This window comes from Heloderma suspectum, chromosome 7 (genome assembly GCF_057233095.1).
Source record: "Heloderma suspectum isolate Gila_16-S chromosome 7, 16-S_ref, whole genome shotgun sequence".
NCBI lineage: Eukaryota > Metazoa > Chordata > Lepidosauria > Squamata > Helodermatidae > Heloderma > Heloderma suspectum.
Window position 1 is genome coordinate 110,012,007 of NC_139464.1, and position 12,090 is coordinate 110,024,096.

The following is a 12,090-nucleotide window of genomic DNA, read 5'->3' on the forward strand; positions in this document are numbered from 1 at the left end:
ACATATAAAACTAATTCTGGCCCACTTGCACTGGCTGCCAGTATGTTTACGAGCACAATTCAAGGTGCTGGTTTTGACCCATATAGTCTTATATGGTTTGGGATTGCAATACCTGCAATACCTCTCCCAGTATGAACCTACTAGTACAGTACGATCTTCCTGAGACCTTCTTCGAAGTGCGGTTCGGGGGATGGCAACAAGGGAGAGGGCCTTCTCAGTACTGGCTCCCCAATTTTGGAACACTCTCTCCAGTGAGGTCTGCCTGGCACCAGCTTTGTCATCTTTCCAGTGCTAGGTTAAGACCTTCCTCTACTTCCAGGAATTTGACAGCGTATAATAAGATGTTTAACAGGTCCTGATTATATATTAACGTGGTTATTATTGATTGTGAAAAATAGTTTTATTTTTTTATGCAAATGGCTTTATATTATGTTGTTATATTGCATTTTTTATGGCCTTAATCTTTGAAAACATCCTAGAGAGCTTTGGTTATTAAGTGGGTGGTATAGAAATGTAATGAATGAATGAATGAATGAATGAATAATGGAAAGAAAGAAATACTTATTTCAATACACTGTAAATCTGAGGCACTCCTGCCTGTTTCTCCCATACTGTGCTATTGCCTTGTATTTAGCCCAGTAAGCAGGATCCAAGGAATTCATGGCTGCATATGTATTACAATGCACAATCTTATGATTCTGTTAAATGCTCTGCACTTAACTATGGGAACATGTGCCAGAATTAAGTTTGGCCACCACTGTGCTAAAATAAAATGATTAGATCCCACATATACAGGTCCAGAATGGCTTTGCAGGACCAAGAGCCATCAACAGAGCTATTCATGCATTATAAGAGCACCACTTGCAAGGAGTAATCATGTGCTACAGATATTAAGGATAGTCATTTCAATAAACTCCATTTAGGGACATTTTTTGTGTAGTGCAATCCCATGCATGTTTACTCAGAGGTAAGGGCCCCTGTATGCAATAGGGCTTACTCCCAGGTAAAATTTGTATAGGATTGCAGCCTTAAGAAATGTAATGGAATAGTTAATTCTGAGGATTTTTTTTACAAACTTTCACAGACTAAAGAAAATGGGCTCCACCCATTTTTGGATGAGTAGCTTTCCACCTGTACAGCAGAACATCCCTTCCCTTCCCCTTCCTCTCCCCCCACCCCCTGCAGCCCTGTACTCTACCCAAATCTGCCCCAGAGGATCTGCCAGCCCTCAGAGCAGATTATGGGCATACCAGGGGTGTGTGTGTGTGTATGGATGGGGCATCTGTTCCACCAAGGGTGTCTGTTCCAATGGTGGATGGACCCCATTAAGTTTCACCCATTGACTGTATTACCAAGTATGTGTTCATTTAAATCACGTGCACAAATGTAAGTTCATTTCATAGCCTGGCTACTAGTCATGAAGGCTATATATTAGCTCCAGTATCGGAGGTAGTATCTCTCTGTATACCAATTGCTGGGGAACAGGAGTGGGAGGGTGCCCTTGCACTCATGTCCTACTTGTGGGCTTCCCACAGGCCACTGTGTGAACAGAACACTGGACTAGATAGGCCTTTGGTTGGATCCAGCATGGATCTTATGTTTAACTGCAGGTTTTTTCAAATTTTCTCTCTCTGGGAAATGGCCATTGCTCCCCTATGATGCAATATACCAACAGTTACCATGGTCTGAGATGAAACCTGAAACCTCCTGAACCATTTTACTGTAGCACTCCTTTTCGACTATAGTTCCAATAGTATACTTGTTACCAGTTGTTTTCCATGCCAAATTCAAGGTGTTGGTTTTGACCTTTAAAACCCTACATGGTTCCGGCCCAGCCTATCTCAAGGAGCGCCTCCAGCAACACCAGACAGGCTGCTTAACAAGGTCAGCCTCAGATGGCCTTCTCTCTGTCCCATCAGCCAGGACAGCTAGACTGGTGGGGAGGAGGGAGAGGGCCTTTTCTGTGGTGGCCCCCACTCTGTGGAACTCCCTCCCTAGGGAACTCTGCCATGCCCCCTCTTTAATGAGCTTCCGTCGTGCATTAAAAACGTGGTTGTTCAGGCAGGCATTTGGGGTGGGTTAGGGTATTTTAGAAAATGTTTTTACTGTAGAATTTTATTTTTTTAAACTGTTTTATTGTATGTTGTACATTGCCCAGAGTGGCTGGGTGACCAGCCAGATGGGCTATTAATAAATTTAATAATAATTTAAGAATAACAATAATAATAATAATAATATACTTATTCACAGAGGCAATGTGTTCTTTGGTACTGCTGGGATGCAAGCTGGCTGCTTGACTTAGCCAGTGCTCATACAATGCAACAAAATAAAAACCTTGAGTTGCATTCAGGGATGGAAGTTGACTTCTACATTTCCAGAGTACCTTAAACAAAAGATTTGGGGATGGCAGCTAGGGAAGAGAGGCCATCCGTTGAGCACCAGTTTGCATTCCGTCTGGAAGCAAACTACAAACTAGAGCAAATTAGACCTTCTCTTTCTGATGATTTAGGAAGCTGAAGCTGAGTGACCCTGTGCTATTCCACCCTTCCAATGTAATTGATTTTCAGGACAAAACTGATAAACTTTGTGCTGCTGTAATCTAATCAGTAGGACACAAAGAAGTGGATAAGCATAATGTGATACATAATGTAAGAGGCACAGTGAGAAAGAACCTTCGACGATCAATTCTCCCTGAGAACCAAAGTTCATTTTAAACAATTCCAAGTAATTCAAGTACACTGCAAGAAAATGAAGCTATTTAATTTCTTTTATCCATTATAACCTTTTCCAACTGTTTTGTATTGCATATGCTATTAAAGAAATACAGGAATGGAAGATACATGAAATGAATGTGGCATGGTTTCTGTTTTGAATCATATGGTATAAGAAATGACAAACACTGGCGGACAGGGAAGTTTTTGAGCTTTGGAACAACTGATAAAACTCTGAGAGGGATTGGTATTCCAGCAAAACCTTGAGTTAGGAAAATGAAACACACCTTAAAGTTACTTCTTTTCCATTCTACCCTCCATATGACACAGCTTCATGTTTTAATTTGAGTGACACAAAATGCATCGTAATACATTCATGAGTTTATTGTCAAATTGGACACAGGCTTCTGTGTGGAGGCATTGACAGTAGAACCTCACGAGGGAAATTCATGGTTTATCTTGATTTCTCCCTAAATACAATTAGTTCAGGATGAGGATGTCATTCCTTACATTGGCTGCTGCTACTGTGGAACAGCAGGGAAACTACTATTTCCAACCCCTTTTCGACAATTTGCCTCTTCCTTTTCTTGACCACAGGGACTTGGAAGATAGTTTATGCAAGCAAAATGTAATTTAGGTTAGTGGTAGCGTAATCTGCACTATTACCATAAAAACTACACTGTGTTGAAGTGTCTATTAATTTGATTGGGGATATATGGCAGATAATTTTAATGTAGTTCCTTTTTTGAGCTGGTCTTTGACTGTAATAAAGTTTTATTCTATTACCATAAAATTGCTGGACTAACAGTATCTCATACCCTGGATTTAAAATATATTTTATTTATTTAAATTTAACACATCCTTTCAAAGCTATTATGTACATCATTAAAACCATTAAACAATAAGTCTTGCAAAATACTTGCCAAAAGGGATAGCTACCAGTTCTGTGCAAGGAAGTGGGAGTCCTCTCTTTCTCTCTTTGTTTTTTCATCCCTTTGCTGAAACAGCAGGGGTATGTACAATATTCTACATTTATGTATTACTTCCTTCTTCTCAGCCCACCTATAGATCTAAGAGCAGATTCTTTAAATTTCTAGTGAAATTTATCTGGGCTGTTTACAGCTAGCACAACTGACCTCCAAGCAGAAATGTCAAATGTTAAGAATATGTGCATAAAGAAATCCATGGAAATAACAGAATCCATAATTGGTGTCATAACAGCAATTAAAAAGAACCTTACGTGTCTTATTAAAAGAAATATTCAAACCCCTATGAATCTTGGTAAAGTGCTTATACCTGTACTGAAAAGAAAATTGGCTGAACATGAGAGTTCTCCGTTTAATGAGGACATGAACTCCTCAGATAGTTTTCTTGTATTATTTTTGAAAACAGAGCTTTTCTACTTTCTACACTTCCTTGAATACACTACTTAAGAAAGTGTATTGGAAAGAAAGATCAAAGCTTTCCTTACATTCAAGTCAAGGTTTGTACCCACTCCCACCCACCCCCGTCAACATTCCTGATTTGGAATGATTTGTGATTCCATGGATGGACCATTCCCTTTCCTCTGTCTTTCCCAAGGCAGAATCCTAATGTTAACTAAAAAAAAAAGGGTGTGTAATCATGAAAGCTGTGGGGAAAGCCTCTTGCTGGCAGAGCAAAAAAATATGGTTACTAATACTAGTGAAGAAATCAAGCCAAGCATTTGGGGTTTGCACTTCGGGCCACTTCTTTCCTTTTACATTTTATGTACAGGTGTTTTGCATTCATCAAGGCTTCTCTTCAAAGAGAGCATCAAAGTCATTATGCATATGCATGTTCTCAAATTCATCTTGTGAACAAGTGGAATTATCCAATGGCCAAGTTCATCAGAGCCCAAATTGTCTAATCCTCATGTCTGTGGAACTAGCTAGTTCACATCATTTGCATGTGCTCTTTATCTTAAGATTTGGATTCTGTCAAAGGATGGCAGAGCACAGCCATGGCAGCCATACTTTGGAACTGCCTGCCCATTGAGCAATTTCCCTCTATACCTGGGGTCTCCAATGCGATGTCTGTGGGCACCAATGCGTCCACCGGACTCTCTGCCCATTTTAACTTATTTTTATTGTATTTCTTAAGATGTCTTTAACTATACTTTTTTTTAACTGGGAGGCTGGTATTCTGCAAAGCAAAGTACTGCCCTCCAGTGTCATTATTTGGGTTGAAAAGAGTGGTTTTGTGTTTTGGAGCTCAGACCCCTCCTCTGCCTTGTATTAGGTTCTTGGGCAAGTTACTTTCCTTTTAAGCCTCACCAGCTTGCCTTCTTGGAAATGAGTGTTTTGTGACCATCACTGCCCACCATGGCAGCCATTTTATGAATGGGCAAGTGGTACCCCAACGCAGCCATTTTGTGAGAGCACCCACAACGCTAAAAATTGAATGTGCTCACTGACCCAAAAAGGTTGGGGACCCCTGACTAGGGATGTATGGACTGTGTAAAATCCTCTCCATCTGTGCTTCATGGATTGCTAGGTGCCTTTTGTTCCGTCATCACTCATAGACAGATGCGGATATTATTTTTTTTGCCATGCAGAAAAATATGCAAATAGTTATGTAAGTATTTACATAATTTAACTTAGTACGTAATATTTAGCATATTGTCCCCAATTCCATTCAACTTTTCCTCAGCAGGAACTTGTGTTTTTTCCTACAAATATATATGTGTACGTTTTGAGAAAGTAAAAAAATGATCCGAAAGTCCATGGACTTGGCGCAGCCTGAGGGGATCACCCCGCAGCAGATTCCGTAGGTCGTATTCTTAGAAATCCGAGCTCATTTTAGTCTGTCTTAAATTTCTCCAGCATCCCTACCCCTGACATCATCCACCTACATGTATGTTGTTGTTTTTTTAAAGCTTTCTCTAACCACACAATGCATATGGAATACAATTTAAATAAATGTTGCTGTTGTACTGTTGTTTCTATTGCTGCTGTTTGTGTTTTGACTGATAGGGTTTTAATTAACTATTGGTTTTAATTTGTTTCTCTATGCTTTTAGTATTTGCAAGTTGCTTTGAGTACATATTCTTCATTTACCTAAGAAAAAATAAATATATAAATACATAAGACAAAAAATACATAAGACAAAGTACATAAAAGCTCTGAGATGCACGTGACTATTTTACATCTTTGGCACCCAATTATTAGATAAGACAAGACCCTATTTCTAGTGGTATACTGTTTAATTGTATACTCTTGCCAAGAGATACTGTCTATATTAGGTTTGTGGGGTCAGATCATTGAATGAGGAATACTTTGAGGAAAAGCCCATTACTTCTAGAAGGCAAGGATATTAGAACTTCTTGGCAGGGGTGGGGTGGGGGAGACGAATGACATTAAAATTTTCTTAACGATTTGACTTCCCTAACCTAAAATCTGTTAGACTTCTTGTTAATTCACATAGCTTGGAAATTGTTAGCATTATTTCCCATATTGTATTGATTTCAGCATACGTCAACCATTTTAAATACAATGGCCTGGTCCAGAGTTAATGGGAAACCATGGATTCCCACTATGTGAAGGAGCCACGACAAGCCTCAGGCTCAGATGTGCACCATATCATCTCCTCCTCTTCCATGGGCCAGAAGAAGCAATCAGAAACAATCAGAAGCATCTCACCATGATGGCTGAAGTAAAAAATGGTGGTCTGTTTATAAACCGTGATTAGTGAAAAGGTTAGGATCTGAAACCAGACTTTGATCCTGGTTTGTGCAGATTAGTTCCTGAGTTTGGATGTCATGGACAATGGTGGTTTGTTTAAAATAGGAATGAAAAGCTTCTGATCTGTTCCACTGGGAAGCATAGTCTGAAGGCACATGAGGCAGCCACCTTGCTGAAGCTAAGCAGGTTTGAGTCTGGTCAATGCTTGGAGGAGAGATTACCTGGGAACCACATGTAGCCACCTTGATTTCCATGATGGAAGAAAGGTGGGATATAAATGTAATTGATTGATCAATAAACAAACAAACAAACAAATAAGAGAAGGGAGGAATGACTGTATGCTCCCGATGCTTGCCATAGCCCATTCACATAATGGGAAACCATGGTTTCCCATTATGTCTGAATTGGGGCACAGGGTCTAGTTTCCAAATCGCAATCCTACGGATGTGCAAATCCCCCAATGTCTGGCCCAGGGGGCAAGGGTCCACCGTGGGGAAATTTGGCTCTTTGGAGCCTCAGTACATTTCCCCAGAGTCCATGCCTCCAGATTTTGGCAGTATTTTTCTCTCTGTAAACAGGGCAAGATATGCCAATTGTGGTGGCAATTAGCATATCCTGGGCAAATACAGCCATAATTAGCATGTTTTATGCAATTTGTGGCCGTAAAGTACTTAGTATAATCCAGAGGACACGCCGTCAGGGAGAGCCGGTCCACTGCGGACTCTTCAGGTCAGATCCTCAGGAATCTGACCTCATTCGGATCCATGGCAGATTAGTCCAGCATCCCTACTCAATCCTTATCCACACTGTTAAGAAAAAAGAGGAGCTCTCAGCTATCACTGGCTTATATGTGATGAATAAGAACCTCGATGGAGGATGGGAGAGGGAAAAGAAGAAAGGATTGGGAACCAAGCGTGGTCTTGGCATCATTCTCATGTTATAGGAGCAGCAGTTTCATGTGGACAGAACCATACCAGGCTACACAAAAGCCCTATCCATGCCTTCTGCCCTCACACAATTACCAACACATCAGAGGAAAAGTGGGACCATGCTTGCCAGCTCCACCCTCTCCCATCATGTCACTGTTGCCTCTCCCTGCTGCCCTATCCATATTAGGGGAAAAAGTCTGAAGCATGAAGGGTTCCTGCACAGGGTCCTAACCACGATGGGAGCCTCCATGCACAGAGCAGGCTCCCTGCTTCAGAAGTTCCCCACACACGTTCATGGAAGACAGTGGGGATGAGCACCAGGGATGCAACAGAGGGGGCAGGCCTAGTGGGCACAGTCCCACTCTCCCCCCTCATGCGAGGGTCATTGTGTGCAGCAGAATGCATGAATAGGGCTATACACACAGAACTCTTATACACAAATATGTGAAACGCTGGCATGGTTGCTCCCCCATGATCCCACATACTTCTGCAATGGCTCCTCCATTCCTAGAGTACATGGGAAGCAGCTGAAAGAAAGCATCACGCATACCACCCTTATAACATACAAACCGAACTCATTTAAGCTGCCCTGGAAATAACGATGGATTGAGGGTGGGATATTAAAATATTTAAAACAAACAAATTATTTGCATACACTCAAGACATGGGCAGCTCTTGCAGAATCTAGTTTGGGAATATCTAATACTTTGGTACTACTAAAGTTGTTTTTTATAGAAACCGAAGAGCTACCTACTAGAACCAGGTGCAAAATACTGGAAGAGATATGCTAAAGATGTCTGGAACTTACTGAGCACATGCTCAGCCAAAGAATTTGTAATCTTCACCAGAACCAAGTCCTTCCACACAAAAATCCACTCCTGGTTTTCCCCCAACCTAATTTCAGCAACCTAATTTGGGGTGGGTGAGAGGGAAGCTTTTTAGTTATTACTATTGGTAGGCAACAGGGAGTGAGACACCCTTGACCATGTACTGCAGATCAACCAGAGAGCTATCAATAGATCATGATTTACCTTCTCTCCAACCCTGATATATATACCTGCATGCACGCGCGTGTGTGTGCACACACACAGAGGACTGAAATGGATCCTCCCCCAAAATCTTATCCATTCCTAGAGTGGTTTGGGACACATCCATGGTAAGGTGGAAAGCCACTTTGTAATGTAAAAACCAGCCCTTTGAAACCATTTCATGGAATCTGTGCTATACTAGTAGTATCAAAGTATTAGATATTCCAAAACTGAATCTCAAACTGATGTTAAGTCTATGGTAAAATCAATTATCCTATACATTTTGGTTTTTATTTTATATTGTAGCTTAAAACTTTTAAACTTTTATATTGTATATTATCATGTTGTATTTTGTGGTTTTAATTGTTGTGAACTGCCCAGAGAGCTTTGGTTATTGGGCAGTATAGAAATGTAATAAATAAATACATTAGACCTGAAAGATAGAACTGATTTAAATCAACAAATGAATCACCTAAAGCTTTAATCACAAATTAAAATGAGTTGGATGGGGAATATTATTTCAAAACTTCTAGCTTTGGGAAGGGGAGGGAGGAAATGGGGCATTATTTAGGAAGGACATGTAAAGAAGTGCGAACTGCACAAGCTGTTCACAGTACATACCATGGAAAAACAGACTTTGGAGACACACCAATAGAGACTCTGCATGGATAATGATGGAAACAATTTATTAGGCTCAACCTGTTTAGGGACTTGTCGGCTGTACAATATTTTTATTATACAAATGAGGACAATAAACACTACTATTTGTATTCTGAGTCCCCCAAAATCCCTCCACTAGAGAAACCCAAATTAGATTTAAAGGAAGTTGAAGTGCTATTTGAGAATTATGTACATTCTGTGCATAAGCATAAATTTCATTTCCATAATTCATTTTGGTTGTATTATTGGACTGTTTCCTAATTGGGATTTCACAATAATTAAGTTGATGAAGTGTGACTATAGGCCAATACCGGGGCGGGGGGGAGATTGGGCACAGCAGTAGAGTTAAAGGGGCCAAAATACATGAAGGTTGGAGGAATGAAGTGTACAGAAACCTTTTTATCTGATCTTAAGAAACCCAAGTCTGTCTTGATTTCTAAGCTTAAAAAAAAACCTATTATCTGCAACAATAAGAACTAGAAACTTAAATAAAAGCTTGATAGTCTTTAGAAGCCAAATTCACCTCAGAAATGAAAATATAGTGTGGAGCACATTAGATATGCAGAACATCAACACCTAGTCATAAGGTAAAATCTGATTGCTTAATTTCTTTTCTTTTTTAAAATCTCCTTTACAGAAGCATTAAACTAAGTGCATTAGATGAGTCTCCTAGAATATGTTAATTGAACTGAGTCTACCAGTGGCCTAAAGACATTAAAAATATACACCCACTTAAATTAATTACTATGGTGCAGTAATGAAATTCTCTAAAGAGCAGAACAGAGCAGAACAGATGCAGGCATAACACAAAACCCTTCTCTCTGTATTAATCAGCATGAACTCCCATGGCAGAGCCATAATCTTCAGAGGTACTGACGACAGTTCATAAGGGCAAACATTTCCTCTGAAACAGTTGTGCTTCCTCTTAATTTAACTGGGCAAAATTATGCACCTAGCAATTGCTTCAAGCACTCCCAGAGCTGAAAGAAGCGACCGCCATACCAACTTGTATGCCGGTCAAACCGAGAACTGCCGCCAAAGTGCTTCCTGAAAATTTCAAACAAGATTCCACCAGAGAGTTCTTCTCTTTTGGTGAAGAACCTGCAGGTAATTAGATATCGGGGATCTCAGCTCTCTTCTCACACCATCATTCATACTCCTAACTTCACTTTCAACTATCTGTATTGTGTGTGTGTGTGTATACGCTAAAAATGTCCAGTAAACTTTATGAGAACTAGGGATGGCGGAGAATTTCTCCACGAATCTCGGGGAGGCCAAATGCCAACGCATCCGGCCCCCCGAAATTGGCGGTGAAATTCTCCGCCACCCCCCCGGGATGGGACTTACCTCCCTCGAATGTCCCTCCCGGCAGCGGGTCCCGGCGGCGGTTCGGCGGGGGCGGCGGCCGGTCTTCCGACCGGCTGCCGCCACCGCCATTACAAAGTAAAGTTTAAAAAAAAACCCACACACCCGTGATAGGCTACGTAACAATTTACGTAGCCTATCATGGCTGACTTTGGAAATCTAGCCGTGATAGGCTATGTAAATCGTTACGTAGGCTATCACGGGTGTGTGTTTGTTTGTTTTTTACTTTACTTTTGTATTTCGCGGCCGGGGAGACGGGGCGCTTCTCCCCGGCCTGAATTTCGGCCGGGCGAGGCAGGGCAGGGTGCCTTCCCCCCCCCCCGGCCTGAACTTCGGGGGGAGAACCGAAGCGCCTCCCCCCCACCGCGAAGCAAGCTGCGGGACCAGGTAAGGGACTTCCGTCCATCCCTAATGAGAACTGACTACAGACAAGGTAAGCACACAAGAAGGAATTTATGTTGCCAAGATTGGAAATTACCTGGATAATACCTGGCGAGGCCAGTCGCGCTGCCGAAGACTTGCCATAGCAAGGTTTGATCTTCCTCTCTGTTCCTTTTGAAGACTTCATCTAAGGCTGCTGTCCAGTTCAGTTCATTTAATACAATCGTAGCTGTAAAAAATTAGAAAACCTTCAGAATTAGAAAGCCTTGGTTGTATTTGCATTCGCATTATACCAAAACAATGCTACAATAACCGTATTAGTACTATGCCCTCTTTTCCCCTCTCCTTGGGGAATGCACTTCCTCTTTTGGGGGGATGTATAAGTGTCCACCCAATTTATCTTCAGTACTGTTGTGCAACAAACATTTTATATTGGGTATTTTCTTTTGTGGGACTGTTTCAATATTTTCCTTTGTTTTTCTTTTTAAACACTGTTTGTCCCATATCACCTTTTACTAAAGTTACAGTTTCGTTTTGGATTTTTTAAAGAAGGAAGTACAATAGCATTACTCTCTAACCTAGTATTTGTATTTTATTTATTAAGAGATTTATATCCCAACCCTCAACACAGTCCCTACGCAGCTTTTAAAAAGTTAACATGATAATAGCATAAATAAAAACAAATATTTACCCACCCCCAATATAAAACTGCAGTAAAAAAAAGGAGTCAGCAGAAATTGGAAGAAAAGAAAGGAATTCAAAGCAACATAAAAGCAATTCACAGAGGATTTCAAAAGCCTGGGGAATTACAAGATCCATGGGTTATTCAACACCACTTGCATAACCCTACAACAGACCATGGGGTATGTGAAGGTTGTTTAAACTTCCCATAAGCCATGGTGGTCGGGTTCAGATGCAATGACAATCCCTGGTCAGGGGTTAAAAATGCAAAATGCCAGCCAACATGCACTGTGGCTCACCATGCTTTAAACAACCCACAGTAGGCTGTTTCGATTGTGCAAACAGGTCGCTACCTCACTGCCTTAAAGTGCTTCATCTACAGTGTTGTTGGTATTGTCAAGTTGCAGGAAGGAGGAAGCAGGGACATATCTCTTTAGGACTATCCTGCAACTACTTGCATAGTCCCACACACACTAAGGCACACTCCAGAAAGACCAAGACAAACTGTGCTTTTAGATTACAGTATCCTATATTTCCAAACAAAATTGTTCAAAGAGGCTACAAACTTAAACTCATTATACACTGTGTTACAGAAATGTATAACAATACTGTAGTAATGGATACCTGGTGTACA

At 40.9% G+C, this 12,090-nt stretch overlaps 1 protein-coding gene across 1 annotated transcript in view; it reads right to left on the reverse strand.

Moving 5' to 3' along the window:
- The window catches only part of CACNA2D1 (calcium voltage-gated channel auxiliary subunit alpha2delta 1), a 555,905-nt gene that overhangs the window by 156,321 nt on the left and 387,494 nt on the right, over positions 1-12,090 (reverse strand). Inside the window, exon 7 of the mRNA XM_084811840.1 lies at positions 10,873-11,004. Within this exon, the coding sequence (XP_084667966.1) occupies positions 10,873-11,004 (132 nt within the window). The remainder of the gene's footprint in view (positions 1-10,872; positions 11,005-12,090) is intronic.